The following is a 15,888-nucleotide window of genomic DNA, read 5'->3' as shown; positions in this document are numbered from 1 at the left end:
AGGAAAAACTTGGCTCTGTAGGAGATGGTCATTAGATAGATTAGTATTTTTGCTATTGTGATAAACTTTGCACTTTAAACTTGGTGAAAGCCCATTAGCTGCCAAAAGGGAGTAAGGAACAAGTTTATAATAATGTACAATTTCTTTTGAGGTGTTTCAAAACCAAAAGACTTATTTACATGAAAGTTGTAGAGAAAGTAGTAATAATGATTGCCAAACAGTTCATTTTCACTGCATCTTTACTTTTACATTTGTTCGTAGGTTGCCTAAAACATTTAAATACAAATAAAATGTGTAGCAAAAATAATGAGCAAACATTACAAATAATGGAATGTGAACCATTTCTGCCCTTATCCAGAGTTAATTGAGACACAACTTTGTGTCAAAGAATACTTCTAGTGCTATACTCTAAGGTGTGCACACTGAGATAACTCTTCCACAGAAATACATGATTCCAGCATGTAACAGCCATGGAATATGTTTGTACCACAGCCCTGCAAGTGCGCCCAAACTTTCTAATATCCAGAATAACTACACCTGTGCCTGGAACCAATTTTCCCTTTTATTCTCCACCAGTACAAACCAATATGTAGGAAGATTTCTTCACTTTGACCTGGAAGCAGTTTTAATACTGGCCTTTGTGAAGTCACCATGTACCAAAGTACATGCCAAACATTTACAACTTGTATAAAAATTCTACATCCTCATATTGGTCATCTCAAGATGAAAACAGATAGCTTACTAAATGTTAATGGGCAATATCTATTCCCCTAATATTAAGCAACAAAAAAAACCCTGGGAAATATAGAAATTCAAATAGAAGCAACGTAAACCTGTCATAAATCATAAACAACAAACTATTTGTGGGACAGTATGGATGACAAATGGTCTACTGTATAAATTTTAGAATGAGGCAGACAAAAGTTGGAAAGCCATTTAATTTTCCCCTCCTTCTCCTGCTTTCACTTCATCTTATATCCACAATGTCAACTTTTCGCTCAGTAACTACGTTATTAGCGTGCAGTCTTTGAACCACTCTTCACTGAATGTATCAAGTTCAGCAATGACTTCATCAAAAGCTGTCTTTGCAAGAAAGCTAGCTTCCTCTAGGGAGTTCAGAATTTCATAATAAAACACCGAGAAGTTAAGGGCCAGACCCAAACTGATAGGTTTATCAGTTGTGAAGCTTGAACTCTGGATCTGGGCGCTGTCTCTCAGCTCTTCAGCTCAAAGCTAGTGCTCTACCACTTGAGCCACAGTACCACATCCAGTTTTCTGAGAGGCTTATCAGATATAAGAGTCTCAAATGTTTCTTTCTTGCTATTGTTTCTAACATATTTATAAGATTTCTTTATTGCTTTGTATGTCCCTCCCTGATGGTATAACCCCTGCTTTCACTGTATTTGATGTTGTATAATTTGTGGATGGGAAGGGAAAAAACAAATTGTTTAAATAGGGATACAGGTGGACCCATTGTAACAATATGAAGTACAAGACATTATGCCAAAAAACAAATTTTACAATTTTGGCACATGGGGGTGGAGGGTGTGATGAGATGTGAGGGGGGGATAGGAAGGGATGGGATGGGGAAACAAAGGAGGAGGCAACAATGCTTGATATGAAATGTACTCATTACCTTGCTCATGTAATTGTAACCCCTCTGTACACTATTTTCACAAGAAAACAAAAGTCTCTCAGACATTCCTGCCCAGGCTGGGCTGGCTTTGAATGGTGATGCTCAGATCTAAGCCTCCTGAGTAGCTAGGATTACAGGTGTGAACCACCAGCACCCAGCTTGCATTTTCTTTTGGCTGATCTCAAAAGCTTCTTGGTATGCTGCTTATGAACGATTCACAATCCCTTTCTTGTCATCATCAGCAGCAATCTCAGCCAAGTAGTGGTAGTAGTCTCTCTTCATTTTCAAATACAAGACTGCTTTCTGCTTGTGAAGCACTAGGGATGGAGAACTTTTCCAAAAGTGACAGTGCATCATTGTAGCTATCTCCTAGCTCATTCTTTTTTTTTTTTTTTTTTTTTTTTTGTCGGTCGTGGGGCTTGAACTCTGGGCCTGGGCGCTGTCCCTCAGCTCTTCAGCTCAAGGCGAGCGCTCTACCACTTGAGCTACAGCGCCACTTCCGGTTTTCTGGTTTATTGGAGATAGGAGTCTCACGGTCTCTCCTGCCTGGGCTGGCTTTGAACCGCGATCCTCAGATCTCAGCCTCCTGAGTAGCTAGGATTACAGGCGTGAGCCACCAGCGCCCGGCTTCCTAGCTCATTCTTGATTCTATGTTCTTCATCATCTGCTGTTTTTCTCAGCACCTTCCATTTTTTTGCTCAATACTTGAAATGACCCTCTAAGATGACCTATAGGCATCTATAACATTTCTGTAAGCAACTGAGAGAAGATTCCTTTAATCATTAGACAATTCAGCTCTTTGCTCAGTGACAGACTTCATGTCACCATATTGCTCAGCCTGCTAGGTCAGTTTGGCCTTCTGTACCAGCTCATTACCCATGACTGGATTTTGTGTCCTGAGTAGATGGTGGAGGACGGACAGGGTTTCAGTGGCTTCTGGGTGGTGGCAGGAGTGGCATCAAGGCTGAGACTCGGCCCTGGATCTTGAAGTTCATGGGCTCCAGTGATGGGGTTTCCTCCAATCCAATTGTTTTTTTTTTTAATTCACACTGAAATTTTCAATCAATGAAAGTACATTTTGATTGATGCTCTCTTTTGCCATTTTAAAATGATTTCATATCCAGATATTATAGTAACATGTGGTTGTGGGATTTATTTTTGAAACAATACGATGTCAATGTGTATGTTGGCAGGTGCTCAGTGTGAACATTCTATTACCACAATGATGAGATGAAGAATGAAGTCTTGCCTTCAACTCCAACTGTCATTCAGCGCCAAGAGGTTCACATTTGTGAACAGTTGGGATATGCTCAGGTTCCTTCTAAAATTCTGAGAAATGGGAAATCTTTACTATTGTTATGGAGGTATGTTTAGAGTTTTTGAATGCTGCTTTTACAAGAGACTGCTCAATGTTACTTAATCTATATTCCTCATCTTTTTTTTTTTTTTTTGGTCAGTCGTGGGACTTGAACTCTGGGCTTGGGCTCTATCCCTGTGCTTCTCAGCTCAAGGGGAGCTCTCTACTGCTTGAGCCACAGTGCCACTTCTAGTTTTTGAGTGGTTTTTATTGGAGATAAGAGTCTCATGGACTTTCCTTCCTGAGCTCAGATCTCAGCCTTCTGAAAAGCTAGGATTACAGGTGTGAGCTACCAGTGCCCAGCTATTCCTCATCTTTTTAAAATTTCTCTAATAGGGGCTGGGAAGGTGGCTCAGTGGTAGAGTGCTTGCCTTATATGCATTAGGCCCTGGGTTTGATTCCTCAGCACCACATAAGCAGAAAAAGCCAGAAGTGGTGCTGTGGCTGAAATGGTAGAGTGCTAGCCTTGAGCTGAAGAGCTGAGGGACAGTGCCCAGGCCCAGGAAAGACAAAAAAAAAGGAAGAAAGAAAAAAAAACAAGCAATATCTTTACTTATTTTTAAATATGCAACAAAATACTACATTTCGACTTAAGGTTCTGCAATGAAACATTTTAAAAAATATTTTTCTAATTTAAAATATTGTAGTTCTTTGAATGTAAACATCTTTTTGTAAACATCTTAGAAGAGAAAATGTAACAGGGGGCACACCTTCACTGCCCTTATCAGAAGGACTCGTGATACAAAATAGAACAATATCAAAATTTGATATGTGGCATAAGGAGTAGAGCACCAAGCTTGAGCATAAAAACCAAAGACTAATGTGCCATGAGTTTAAAGCTCTCTATGAGCACAAACAAAAAAAAAAAGACAAATATAGTAATAGAATATCATGAAACAAATTGTGCATCATCTTATTTGTGTTGATGTCCAAATAGAAAATATTAGACATGGAAATCCAGAAATTTTAGATGGGTTTTCAGAGTAGTGTGTGTGTGTGTGTGTGTGTGTGTGTGTGTGTGTGTGTGTGAGAGAGAGAGAGAGAGAGAGAGAGAGAGAGAGAGAGAGAGGATAACTGTCCCTGAAAGAGAGACAGAGAGAGAGAGAGAGAGAGAGAGAGAGAGAGAGAGAGAGAGAGAGAGAGAGAGAGAGAGAGAGAGGATAACTGTCCCTGAAAGAGAGAGAGAAGATAACTTTGTCCCTGTGACTAGGGGGATCCTGAGGAAGTAGTCACAAGGCATAGTGTCATCAGGTCAGTAGAGTGCATAGTGGATGATGAAGGGAAAATAGCTTGGATGGTTCTCAGTGAGTTAAGGACTGTGGGAGTGACTGGGTATCTATCCTGAAGCACCTGGTGAGGGTAAGACTGACTGGGCCCCTGATTGTTGAAGAGGCAGATAACTTTTCTCAGCTGACCTTGACCCCTGGCGTGTTTGATTCACATCAGTAATCAGCAGAAAGTTGTCATTCCCTTCATAGCATCACTTCAGTAGGACAAAAGACTAACCGGGGCCAATCAGTCAAGGAAAAGTGAATTCTTGGCACAGATATCAATTGGTAATTGGTTCAGGATGTTCTGATCTGTGAACCATCTTGGGAGCCACGTAGAACAATGATCACAGGTGGGGTCACCTACTGATCAGAAAGGCTCCCTAGAGGTCTTTGACAGCAAGATGGTGAGTGGATTGTACAAGTGTGCTCTTCCTCATGTCCTTCAGAAAAAGTCCATTTCGAAGAAGGTGACCTATTTTTCGTCAGGAGTGGAAATGTAGACCTGGTAGGCATTCATGATTTGAATCTTTTCCTGGCTTAGGCTATCTACTAGAGCATCAGTATTTCCAGGATAAGTTGATGAAGATTTGAAGAAAGGGAAAAAAACTTGCTCTGGCTTTGGATTCCATGACATCATGCAGAGGAATGAAGGGTTCCAGGAGATAGCTCTCCAGCACTCAACTAGATTCTTTTCTCATTACCATCACTCAGGAGTGTTGGGATTCTGAGGAAGTATTTAAAAACAATCTACCCTTCCCTCAGGGCTGGGTTGAGATCACAGGAAACAGTAGATATTATCTATGAGCTGCAATATAAAGGATGTAGAGTTAAGGCTCACTTGACTTTCCCATGGTTAGACAATTGGAATAACATAGGCAGGAGTAACATGTCCACAACAACCAACATGGAACTGTGGCATAGAATAATCTATTCATTGTATAGATGTCATGTTCTATTTGAATCCAGGGCTCAGCTATGCCTTAATGGCTAAGGAATTTCCATATTTGTTACATTCATATGGCTTCTGTCCTCTGGGTATTTTCTGAGACAAACTGACCTATGTCTTCTTGAAAAACTTTCCACATTTGTTGTATTCATAATATGTCTCTCCTGTGGGTAGTCAATGAAGAATCCTAAGCTGTGCCTTCTGAGTGAAAAACTGCACATTTGCTACATGCATGAGGCTTCTATCCAGTGTGGGTTCTCTGATATAAATTGAGTTTTTTCCAGGTGAGAAAGATCTTCCACATTTGTTATATTCCTAAGATTTCTCATGTGTATGAATTCACTTATGCCTGCTGAGTTGGGAGGTTCTGGTTAAATGATTTTCCACATTTGCTTCATCTATAAGGTTTCTCAACTGTGTGAATTCTATCATGTGTGACCTCCACTTAAAAATCTTTCCATAGTTGTTGCATTCATAAGGTTTCTATCCTGTATGTGTTCTCTGATGCAAAGTGACATGTGACTTCTGGCTGAAAGACTTTCCACATTTATTGCATTCATAAGGTTTCTCACCTGTGTGAATTCTTTTATGTTTGTTGAGGGTTGACTTTCGGGTAAAGGACTTTTCACATATCTTACATTCATAAGCTTTCTCTGCTGTGTGTATTCTCTGATGGACATGAAGTTCTGTCTTCTGGATGAAAGACTTTGCACATTCTTTACATTTATATGGTTTCTCACCTGTGTGAATTCTTTTATGTTTGTTGAGGGTTGACTTTCAGGTAAAGGACTTTTCATACATCTTACATTCATAAGGCTTCTCTCCTGTGTGTGTTCTCTGATGAATAGTAAGTTCTGCCTTCCAGTTGCAAGACTTTCCACATTTGTTACATTCATAAGGTTTCTCTCCTGTGTGTGTTCTTTGATGAAAATGAAGGTATGCCTTACGGGTGAAAGACTGTCCAAATTTTATACAGGCATAAGGTTTCTCTCCTGTGTGTATTCTGTGGTGAACATGAAGGTGTGTCTTACGGGCGAAAGACCTTCCACATTTGTCACATTTATAAGGTTTCTCTCCTGTGTGTCTTCTCAGATGCAAAGTGAGGTCTGACTTATGTCTGAAGGAGTTTCCACAGTTGTCACATTCATAAGGTTTCTCTCCTGTATGGATTCTCCAATGGACAGTAAAGTTTGCCTTGTGTCTGAAAGATTTTCCACATTTGTTACATTCATAAGGTTTCTCTCCTGTGTGTGTTCTCTGATGAAAAATGAGGTATGACTGCCTGAAGGTCTTTCCACATTTCTTGCATTCAGAAGTTTTCTCTTCTGTGTGAGTTCTCCAATGCCTGCTGAGAGATGACTTCTGGGTGGGAAATTTCCTACATTCCTCATATGCATAGGGTAGCTCTACTGTGGGTGTTTCAGGCTGGAAATTCAGGTCTGACTTCTGAAAGATAAATTTTGCAAATTGGAGACTCATCAGACTACTCCTCTGGAGCTCTGCTCTGAGGTTTTGTAAGGTATATTACTTTAGTGAAAGACTAATGGACTAATGTCCACTACATGGACAAGGATTCTGTCCCGAGTATATTTTCTGATGTGTAGTGACTATAAGGCTAAAGTAGAATGTTTTCGTACAGACCATACATTCAGGTGCTCTCCTTACTCTCTGAAGTATTTCTTAGACAAGGAGAGCTGACTTATAGTCTTTTCTATATTTACTAAGTGGAAGGTCTCTCTCACACAAACCCAATTACATCTAAAAAATATGATCTCTAGCCGGGTGCTGGTGGCTCACGCCTGTAATCCTAGCTACTCAGGAGGCTGAGATCTGAGGATTGCGGTTCAAAGCCAGCCCGGGCAGGAAGGAAGGTTCATGAGACTCTTATCTCCAATAAACTGCTAGAAAAACGGAAGTGGTGCTGTGACTCAAGCGGTAAAGTACTTACCTTGAGCTGAAGAGCACAAGGACAGCACCCAAGCCCAGAGTTCAAGCCCGATGACAAAAAAAAAAAAGAATATGATCTCTAACCCAGGCAATGGTGGCTCATGCTGTAATCCTGGTTACTCAAGAGGCTGAGATCTAAGAACTGTGGTTCAAAGCCAGGTATGGCAGGAAAGTCTGTGAGACTCTTATCTCCAATAAAGTACCAGAAAACAGGAATTGGTGCTGTGGCTCAGGTGGTAGAGCACTGCATTGAGCTGAAGAGCTGAGGGACAGTGCACAGACCCTGAGTTCAAGCCCCACAACTGACAAAAAAGCTTTTTAAATAAGAAAAATTTAAAAAAAGAATATGGTCTCTGAGTTTAATACTTCCCTTCTCCATATTCAAAATTCTGCAGCTCATTTGGAGTTCTCAAACTTTTGACTAAAATGTTCTGAATATCTGCAGGATTCTTCAATTACAGGAGACACACCAGGCCTACATGCAGCATGCACCTCATCAGGCTCACTATACTGATACTCAATGAAATCCTCAGTCCTTATCTCTAAGGAGTTCACATTATTTCTAATCACCTCTGGCTTATGTTTTGAGCTCAAATTAAGGGTCATTACTAATCTCACCCTTTCCTCCACTGTGTTAATTTTCGTGACTGTTGCTTCACACAGACATTCATCTGGACTTTGCTGGCACATCTTAATCACATCCTCAATTCCTGAGACATCTAAGATGAGTCATAGAAAAAAAGATAAAAAATAAGTAAAATCCAAAGTTCACTTAGTGTAGACATTTATTTCATTGTAACTGTTAGAGATTTTAAAATATCAAAGTCAGAAATGATTTATAGAAAATATATGCTTTTTTCTCAAATGTATTGAAGTAATACTGATTACTTCCAGTGGAAAATAATGTTTTTGTGTTTAAATTTTTTCTTCTTTTATATCAGAGGAAATATTTACTCAAATCACTCAACTATGTGCTGCTAGAATTTTAAGCCAAGTACTAGCCATCTGCCTTTAGTAATTACGGTGCTGTTTTTCTCAAATATACTTTTGTTTGATCATAAGGGGATAGCTGCTGTGTTTTTCATTTTTCTTGAAAAAATTTATGTACTGTGCTGCTTTTTTCTTAACTAGTAGGTTAGGAAAAGTAATATTTTCTAGGTTCAGAGACCAAAAGAATGTTTTATACACCCCTTGTCCTTTCACTTAAACAGGAATTGTTCTCAGAAGTAAGGATTCATACCTATATCTCTTCAGTTCTAACTTCTTAGTAAGAATTACTTTTAGGTCCCTTTGAGAATTTTAAAAAACATTTCTCTCCATCTTTAACAAAGTTTCATCAAAATTCCTTTTCTAACACTCCTGCCTTTTAGAATCATGGAAGACCAAATATCCTCCAGGTAAAGATCACTCAATTATCCTCTCTATACTAAAATCTTTGGTTCTGAATCCCAGTCTCTGCCAACCATGACTGATAAGAAATTTGCCTTCTCTGGGGCTGGGAAGGTGGCTCAGTGGTAGAGCACTTGCCTTGCATGCATGAGGCCCTGGGTTTGATTCCTCAGCACCACATAAGCAGAAAAAAAAAGCCGGAAAGTGGCACTGTGGCTCAAATGGTAGAGTGCTATCCTTATGTTGAAGAGCTGAGGGACAGTGCCCAGGCCCAGAGTTCAGGCCCACGATTGGACCCCCCCCCAAAAAAAAAGAAATTTGCTTTCTCAAAGGATAGTAGCCCAGAAGTACTCCTTATTTCCACTTACCCGGATTGTGCTAGTTTCAAAGAAAATGATATCTCATTTCCTCCATTACTTTTTGTTGGTTTGTTTCAGAATGATTTCCATACAGAGAAAGAGAATTGCTAACTATAACTCAACTGCCACACAGAATTCAGGGTATCTCCATATTAATTCTTGATTCACAAAGGAGATAAAGGATAACATAATTCTCTGACTAGGAACATTATTGCTCAGTTCAGCACAAGATGAACTTACCAACTGGGGGCTGGATCCAATGTCACTATGCAAGGTGCATTAACTTACCTGTGAAATTCTTGTCTGAGACTTCTCCTATCCATGGTTCTACACCTTGCTCCAGCTTGACAATCAAGTTAGGTTTAGGAACACAGTGCTCTGTTAATAAGAACCAGTGCAGAACTATTGTTCATGCTGAGTCATTATTCCTCTAACATCTCAGACATCCTGTTCACAATGTTGCTCTTAAATGTTGTTTCTCAGTTTTCACTGGCTTCATGATTGACTTTCCCCCAGCTTTGGATTTATTTTACTGGTTTTGTTGCTTAATCTCGGCCCTTGTGCTCTATGATAGCATTGTATCAGTTTAAGTCCCCTCTACACTTTTAATTTTTGAGTGGTTAATTGGAGATAAGAGTCTCATGGGGACTATTCAGCCATTGCTGGCTTCAAACTGAAATTCCCCAGATTCAGCCTTCTGAGTAGCTAGGATTATAGGCTTGAGCCATTGCACCCAGGGACAGGTTTGGATTATAAATAGCCACTTTCAACTAGTGATTTCCAGTTCATATTTCCAATAGTCATACCTCTTCTACTGTATACCACCTAAAATAATCACCTCAAGTTTGGGAAGACAGTCTCCTGTTAGTGGAGCATAGTTTAAAACTTTTGTCAAATTTCTGATTTGCTCCTTGAAGAATGAGAATAAAATTGCCTCAAGAGTTACATGATAAAGTTGAAGTTTTCCTTTGGAAGAAATGATACTTCTCACACACTGGAACTTTACATTTAAATACTATTGAAAATCTGACAAATATTCAGATATCTACTGAAAACGAATCATTTGACTTTGCAAATTAGTATGACTTTTGCTCACCCAAAGACACCAGGTTGTTGTAGGTCTCCAGCATTACATCTCTATACAAGGTCCTCTGAGCAGTGTCCAGGTCCATCCACTCCTCCCAGCTAAAGTCCACAGACAAATCATCAAATGACACCAGCTTCTGTGAGGGTATATTTCCATCAAATAATTAGCCTTCAGTCATGGGAACAGTAGGTCCGGAATTTCACCCTTCTATTTAGATCTTCTATTAAAAAGTATTGTTGTAAGCAATCAAAACACATTAAGGACATCACATGGACTACATACCACTTTAGTAGATCTACAAAAAGCACAGTGTCCAGGTTAATGTTAAATGGAGTAATAGTACTCAAGAAAGTAGCTAATGATTGATAAGGCCATACAAGATTTGACTTAGTTCCCACAATAACAATATCCTATGTCAATCATTTTTGTTATTAATTTTCTAAAGAATGTAGTGAGGTCATAGATATTCTGATACTTCCTTCCTAAGTAAAAAAGAACTGCTAGCATGAATTTTTGTGAACATTGCCTACCTCCTACAATATAGACTATAGGTGAGGGAGTAATAAAATATTTCTTGAAAAGATTATTTGAAATAAAATACAACACTTAATTTGAATCATGAAAGATTTGAGTTTAGGTTGAATATTAATTCTGCATAAACCAATAACAATAATCTTGTTTCATTGTAATATCCAATTAACTGTTAATGTTAAATATTCAGGTAAGAATAAACAAAACAATTGCTTCTGGCTCGACTGGTATCCTATCCTACTTACTTTGGAGGCTGAGGTCTATAAACCAGCCTGAGTACACAACTCAATTTAAGCAGCTAATAAGCAGGTTGGACTCATGGCTAAAGTGATGGGCCCAATATTGAATGAAGAAGCTAACTGACTATGAGGGCTGTGAGTTCAAGATCCAGTACTAGCCCAAGAAAGGTATGGTGGTGATTGAGGTAGGAATATCAAATGAGTTTCCAAGTTAGATACCAACTGTGACAACACAGCAATCCTCATTTCAGAGCTAAAGAGAAAAGAAAAAGTGAAACAGGGAGAGAAGGGGAGCAAAGGGGTAGGGAAAAGAAGAAGAGGGGCAAGAGAGGTGTGGAGAGGAGGGAAAGAGAGGGAAAGGGCAGGAGGAAAAGAAGAGAGGAGGGAAGAAAAGCTTCATGACATTAGATTTGACAGTAACTCTTTGGATAGGACACCAAAAGTATCTGATACAAAGCTAAACATTATTTAAATTCATACACTTAAAACTTTTCCTTCAAAAGGTACAATGAACCAAAAAGAAAAAACATGGTATAAAAGAAAATGTTCTCAAATATTTCTAAATACGTTAATTACAGGAATGCATTAGAAAATATAAAACCAATCCAAAACTACTGCACAGAAAATCTGATTTTAAAATGGGAAAAAAAACTGAAGAATATATGCAAATAGTAAATGTCAATAGTAATGAGAAAAATTCATATCAAAATTATAATGAAATAACTAACAATCTCTCTATGTGTATATGTCTTTAGGTTTTTCTAATTTTCTTTGGCTCTGGAATCCCATAGAACTATCTAGGCAACACTTTCCCTATATAATGGATAATAAAAATCTGAATTCTAAGAGCCACATCAGCAAATTAAATTGATCAGTAAGAAAAACTAGTTCCCAGATAGATCAGTTGAAGAAAAGAAAAAAAATAGACAGATGGATGGAAGAGGCCCTGAGAGAAAGAAAAAGTGATAGAAAAATAGATACAAAAAGAGAGAGTGAGAGAAATAACGAAAGCTAGTGAGTAGAAAATCTAGAATAAATAGTTCTGGAATCCTTAGCCAGAGCAATAAGGTAAGAAAAGGACATTAAAGAAAGCCACAAAAGGAAGGAAGAAATTAAACTATCCCTACTTGCAGATGACATGATCTTATACCTAAACGACCCCCAAAATTCCACTCCCAAACTCACAGAACTTATAAGTCACTTGGGCAAAGTAGCAGGATACGAAACTAGTGCACAAAAATCAGTTGCCTTTTAGTATATCAACAATATACAAGAAGAAAGGGAAATCAGGAAAACAACCTCATTCATAATAACCTACAAATAGCTAGGAATTAACCTAACCAAAGATGTAAAGGACCTATTTAGTGAAAATTATAAAAGCCTAAAGAAAGAAATTAAAGAGGACACCAGGAAATGGAAAGACCTTCCATGTTCTTGGATAGGCAGAATCAATATTGTGAAAATGGCCATACATACTGCCAAAAATGATATACAAATTCAATGCAGTTCCAATAAAAATCCCAATGACATTCTTTATGGAAATAGAGAAAACAACCCAAAAATTCATCGGGAACTGCAAAAGACCTAGAATACCCAAAGCAATCCTAGGCCAAAGGAGCAAAGCAGGAGGTATCACAATACCAGATTTCAAGCTCTTCTATAGAGTCATAATAACAAAACAGCTTTGTGTTGGCACAAAAATAGACCTGAAAACCAATGGAATAGACTAGAAGACCTAGAAATAAAACCATATACTTACCATCAGCTGCTGTTTGACAAAGGAGCTAAAGACATACACTGGAAAAAACATAGTCTCTTCAACTACTGGTGCTGGGAAAACTGGGCAGCCACATGCAGAAAACTATAGTGGACCCCAGCCTAACACCATGCACTAATATCAACTCAAAATGGATTAAAGATCTTAATATCAGACCTCAAACTCTGAAACTACTGCAGGACAGAGTAGGAGAGACACTGGAACTTAAAGGCACAAGCAGTACCTTCTTGAACAGAGAGTCCCAGGGTCACAACAATTGGAGAGAGACTCAACAACTGGGACTACCTTAAAACAAAAAGTTTCTGCACAGCTACAGACATAGCTACCAAACTAGAAAGACAGCCAAACAACTGGGAAAAGATATTTACCAGCAATATATCAGACAAAGGCCTAATATCCACTATATACAGGGAACTCAAGAAACTAATCTCTCCCAAATCTAACAAACCAATAATTAAATGGGAAAGTGATCTAAAGGGAAATTTCTCAGAAGAGAGAAAAATGGCAAATGAACACATGAGGAAATGTTCATCATCCCAGAGCATAAAGAAAATGCAAATAAAAACAACCCTGAGGTACCACCTTACCATAGTCAAAATGGCTTAGATCCTAAATTCAAACAACAACAAATGAAGGTGGGGATGTGGAGAAAGATTAGTGGTGGGAATGCATTAGCAGTGGGAATGTAACTAATGCAACCACTCTGGAAAGCAGTCTGGAGGTTCCTCAGAAAACTAAACATACACCTTACCTATGACCCAGCTATATCACTCCTAGGTATCTACCCTGAGCAACAGGAACCAGGATACAAGGACACATGCACCTCCATGTTCATTGCTGCACTTTTCACAATAGCCAAGATGTGGAAACAACACAGATGCCCACTTCAGATGAATGGATCCAAAATTGTGGTACATAGGTACAATGGAATATTTTATGTAGCCATTAGAAAGGACAAAATAATGACATTTGTAGGGAAATAGAACTAGAACAAATCATGTTGAGCAAAATAAGCCAAGCTGACATATGGTCTCCCTGATATACAAGTGCACATATGAGGGAATCTAGGAGGAGGGTATAGAATCAGAAAGAAACAAGTGATAAAATACAGCAAAGGGGTCTATCAGCTGCCCTGGACATCCAGGAAAGTGAACTACACAACTCAAGGGCAGTGGTGGAAGGGAGGGAATGAGAGAGAAAGAGGGAATAGCTTACACTAAGCACAAAGAAAGAAATGTGCATATCACCCGACATGGAAGAGATAGTTGTATTGTCAAAGTTTGTAGAGTTCACAAGCTTCATAGACCATGATGATGACAATTAGCCTTGTAAAGTTAAAAATGTGTTTTGACTTTGGCTAACTATCCCACAATATTGTGGAAATTTATGTAATCACTTAATCTCAATAAATAAATTTTAAAACATTGGAAACAAGCAAATCTGCACTCAAGACAAAAGATGAGATTTTATAAACTACTAAATCTATAAGCAATTTTTAATTAATTTATGAACATGTTCCTCAAGCTGGACCTGTTTTTTCTGTTTTTAAATTTTGGAATACTTAGGTTCATAAAATGGAACGTACAGTAAAGAGGAATAAAAAGCAACTCACCAGAGATCCTTTCATTCTTTCTTGCTGTTGACAATGAAAAGATGATTTTGGAAGCATGGCTGGAAGATAAGCCAAATGACATAGTCAGGAAAAAACCTGTGTGATTTTGCCCCAGATTTTCCTGCTCAAAACATTATACATAAGCTGGAAAAGCATAAAGCCTTCTTATAAGGGAAGATTGTTTCAAGTGTGAAGTAAAGCATTGACACTCCACTAAAGACAAATCCACAGTCCATTAGTTGGTATAGTATAAAAGCAATTCATGTCTATGTTTAATATACATGTAGAATTCATAAAAACTAATGTTCCCACAAAAATAATTGAACAATTGAAACCAAAAATATTATATCACATTTTTACTAAAACTAGTTTTTACTGAAATACACTTAGGGACCATGAGCTATTAATCTATTAATGCACAGGTATCCATCTTAGGACTCCAGTGACCATTTGTGCTCTACCTCATACATACTTAAACACCATGGAATGCATGTATGTTATAACTTAATTTTTCTCACCCAGAGTTATACCGGAAAAATATATACAATTCGTTTTTCTAATGTTATAGTGTTCCAATAATGGTTGCCAAATGGCCTAATTCCCTGTATCGAAATACTCAGAGCACCCTTGTGCAGTGACTTGCTATTTGCCATTGAACCTGCTTGACACCAGTAAAGATGATGCAAACACAGGTTTGAGAAGCTCCTAATTCTCACTTTCCTAAATAGTCAAATTAAGAACCTTGGGGGCTGGGAAGGTGGCTCAGTGGTAGAGCGCTTGCCTTGCATGCATGAGGCCCTGGGTTTGATTCCTCAGCACCACATAAGCAAAAAGAAAAAAGCTGGGGCGACCCCGGCCACCGGCAGTGGGACGGGAGGGGGGGGAAGCTGGGGGGGGCGGCCCCCCTTCCCCCCCGGCCACAGAGAACTCAGAAAACTCCGGGGCCTGGAGTGCAGTGCGTGCGGCGCCCCGCCCAGCCCCGGCCTCACCTCACCTCCCGGCCCAAAAGGCCGCGCGCACTCCCCAGTACCCTGATTTCTGCAGCGGGCAGTGGGATGTAGTCTCCAGAAAGCAGTGTTTCCTCCAGCACCTCCTGTTGGACTTTGTGGTGGATTCCAAGGTGTGACACCTCCCTGGGATAGCTTCCCTGACAGCCTACAGTTCCATTAGACTGGTTGTATGTTTGTCATCTGGGTATTGCAGAAGGGCCTGGGGTAAGTGCCACTGACCGCCAGAGCCTCGGTCCTGCTGAAGTGAACAGTCTTAGGGACCCTGCAAACTACTTACCAGCACTGAGGATGCTCCCTATTTGGAAAGAGATTCTAAGTTGTACATTTCAAGTCCTGGAGAAGTAACATGTCCAAAGTGGAAAGGGAGCAATGACAAGGCCTTCAGCCTGTCAACGGCTTATGCTGTCAAAGCCCAGATTGGAAGCAGGCCCTGGGGTTTTGAAGACCAGCCATGGAGTTAAGCTGGGAAATGCAAGATAGAGGGGCCCTTCATGCTGCATCATCTCATAGCAGAAAGCAGAAGAGGAAGGGACAATGAGAGAGAAAGAGCTTGAACTCACAACTTCAAGCTCTTTAATAATGAGCATGAAACCATTTGGGGATTTAAGTTTCCACTGCACATTCAAACCGCAACAGCACCTATCATGGGCCAGCAGTTTGTAGATGAAGTTGCATTGGCTACAAGATCTGGTGGATGTTGTGAATGAAGACTTACGAGTGAAATTGG

At 39.3% G+C, this 15,888-nt stretch overlaps 1 protein-coding gene and 1 pseudogene across 1 annotated transcript; both read right to left on the bottom strand.

Moving 5' to 3' along the window:
* Nucleotides 1–872: 872 nt before the first annotated feature.
* LOC138807626 (14-3-3 protein zeta/delta pseudogene) lies at nt 873–2,516 on the bottom strand (annotated as a pseudogene).
* Nucleotides 2,517–5,987: 3,471 nt separating this feature from the next.
* Nucleotides 5,988–12,572, bottom strand: LOC138807622 (zinc finger protein 25-like). The gene is made up of 5 exons (XM_069993404.1): nt 12,522–12,572; nt 10,002–10,128; nt 9,194–9,283; nt 7,776–7,876; nt 5,988–6,656 (listed from the first exon to the last, which is right to left on the bottom strand). The coding sequence occupies exons 1-5, from the start codon at nt 12,570–12,572 to the stop codon at nt 5,988–5,990; spliced, it is 1,038 nt and encodes a 345-aa protein (XP_069849505.1).
* Between the last annotated feature and the right edge of the window lie 3,316 nt (nt 12,573–15,888).

The sequence above is a fragment of the Dipodomys merriami genome, unplaced genomic scaffold (genome assembly GCF_024711535.1).
Source record: "Dipodomys merriami isolate MVZ:Mamm:240054 unplaced genomic scaffold, mDipMer1.0.p SCAF_422, whole genome shotgun sequence".
In the NCBI taxonomy this organism is placed as follows: domain Eukaryota; kingdom Metazoa; phylum Chordata; class Mammalia; order Rodentia; family Heteromyidae; genus Dipodomys; species Dipodomys merriami.
The sequence above is the reverse complement of the archived record's forward strand: the minus strand, read 5'-3'. Positions and strand labels throughout refer to the sequence as shown.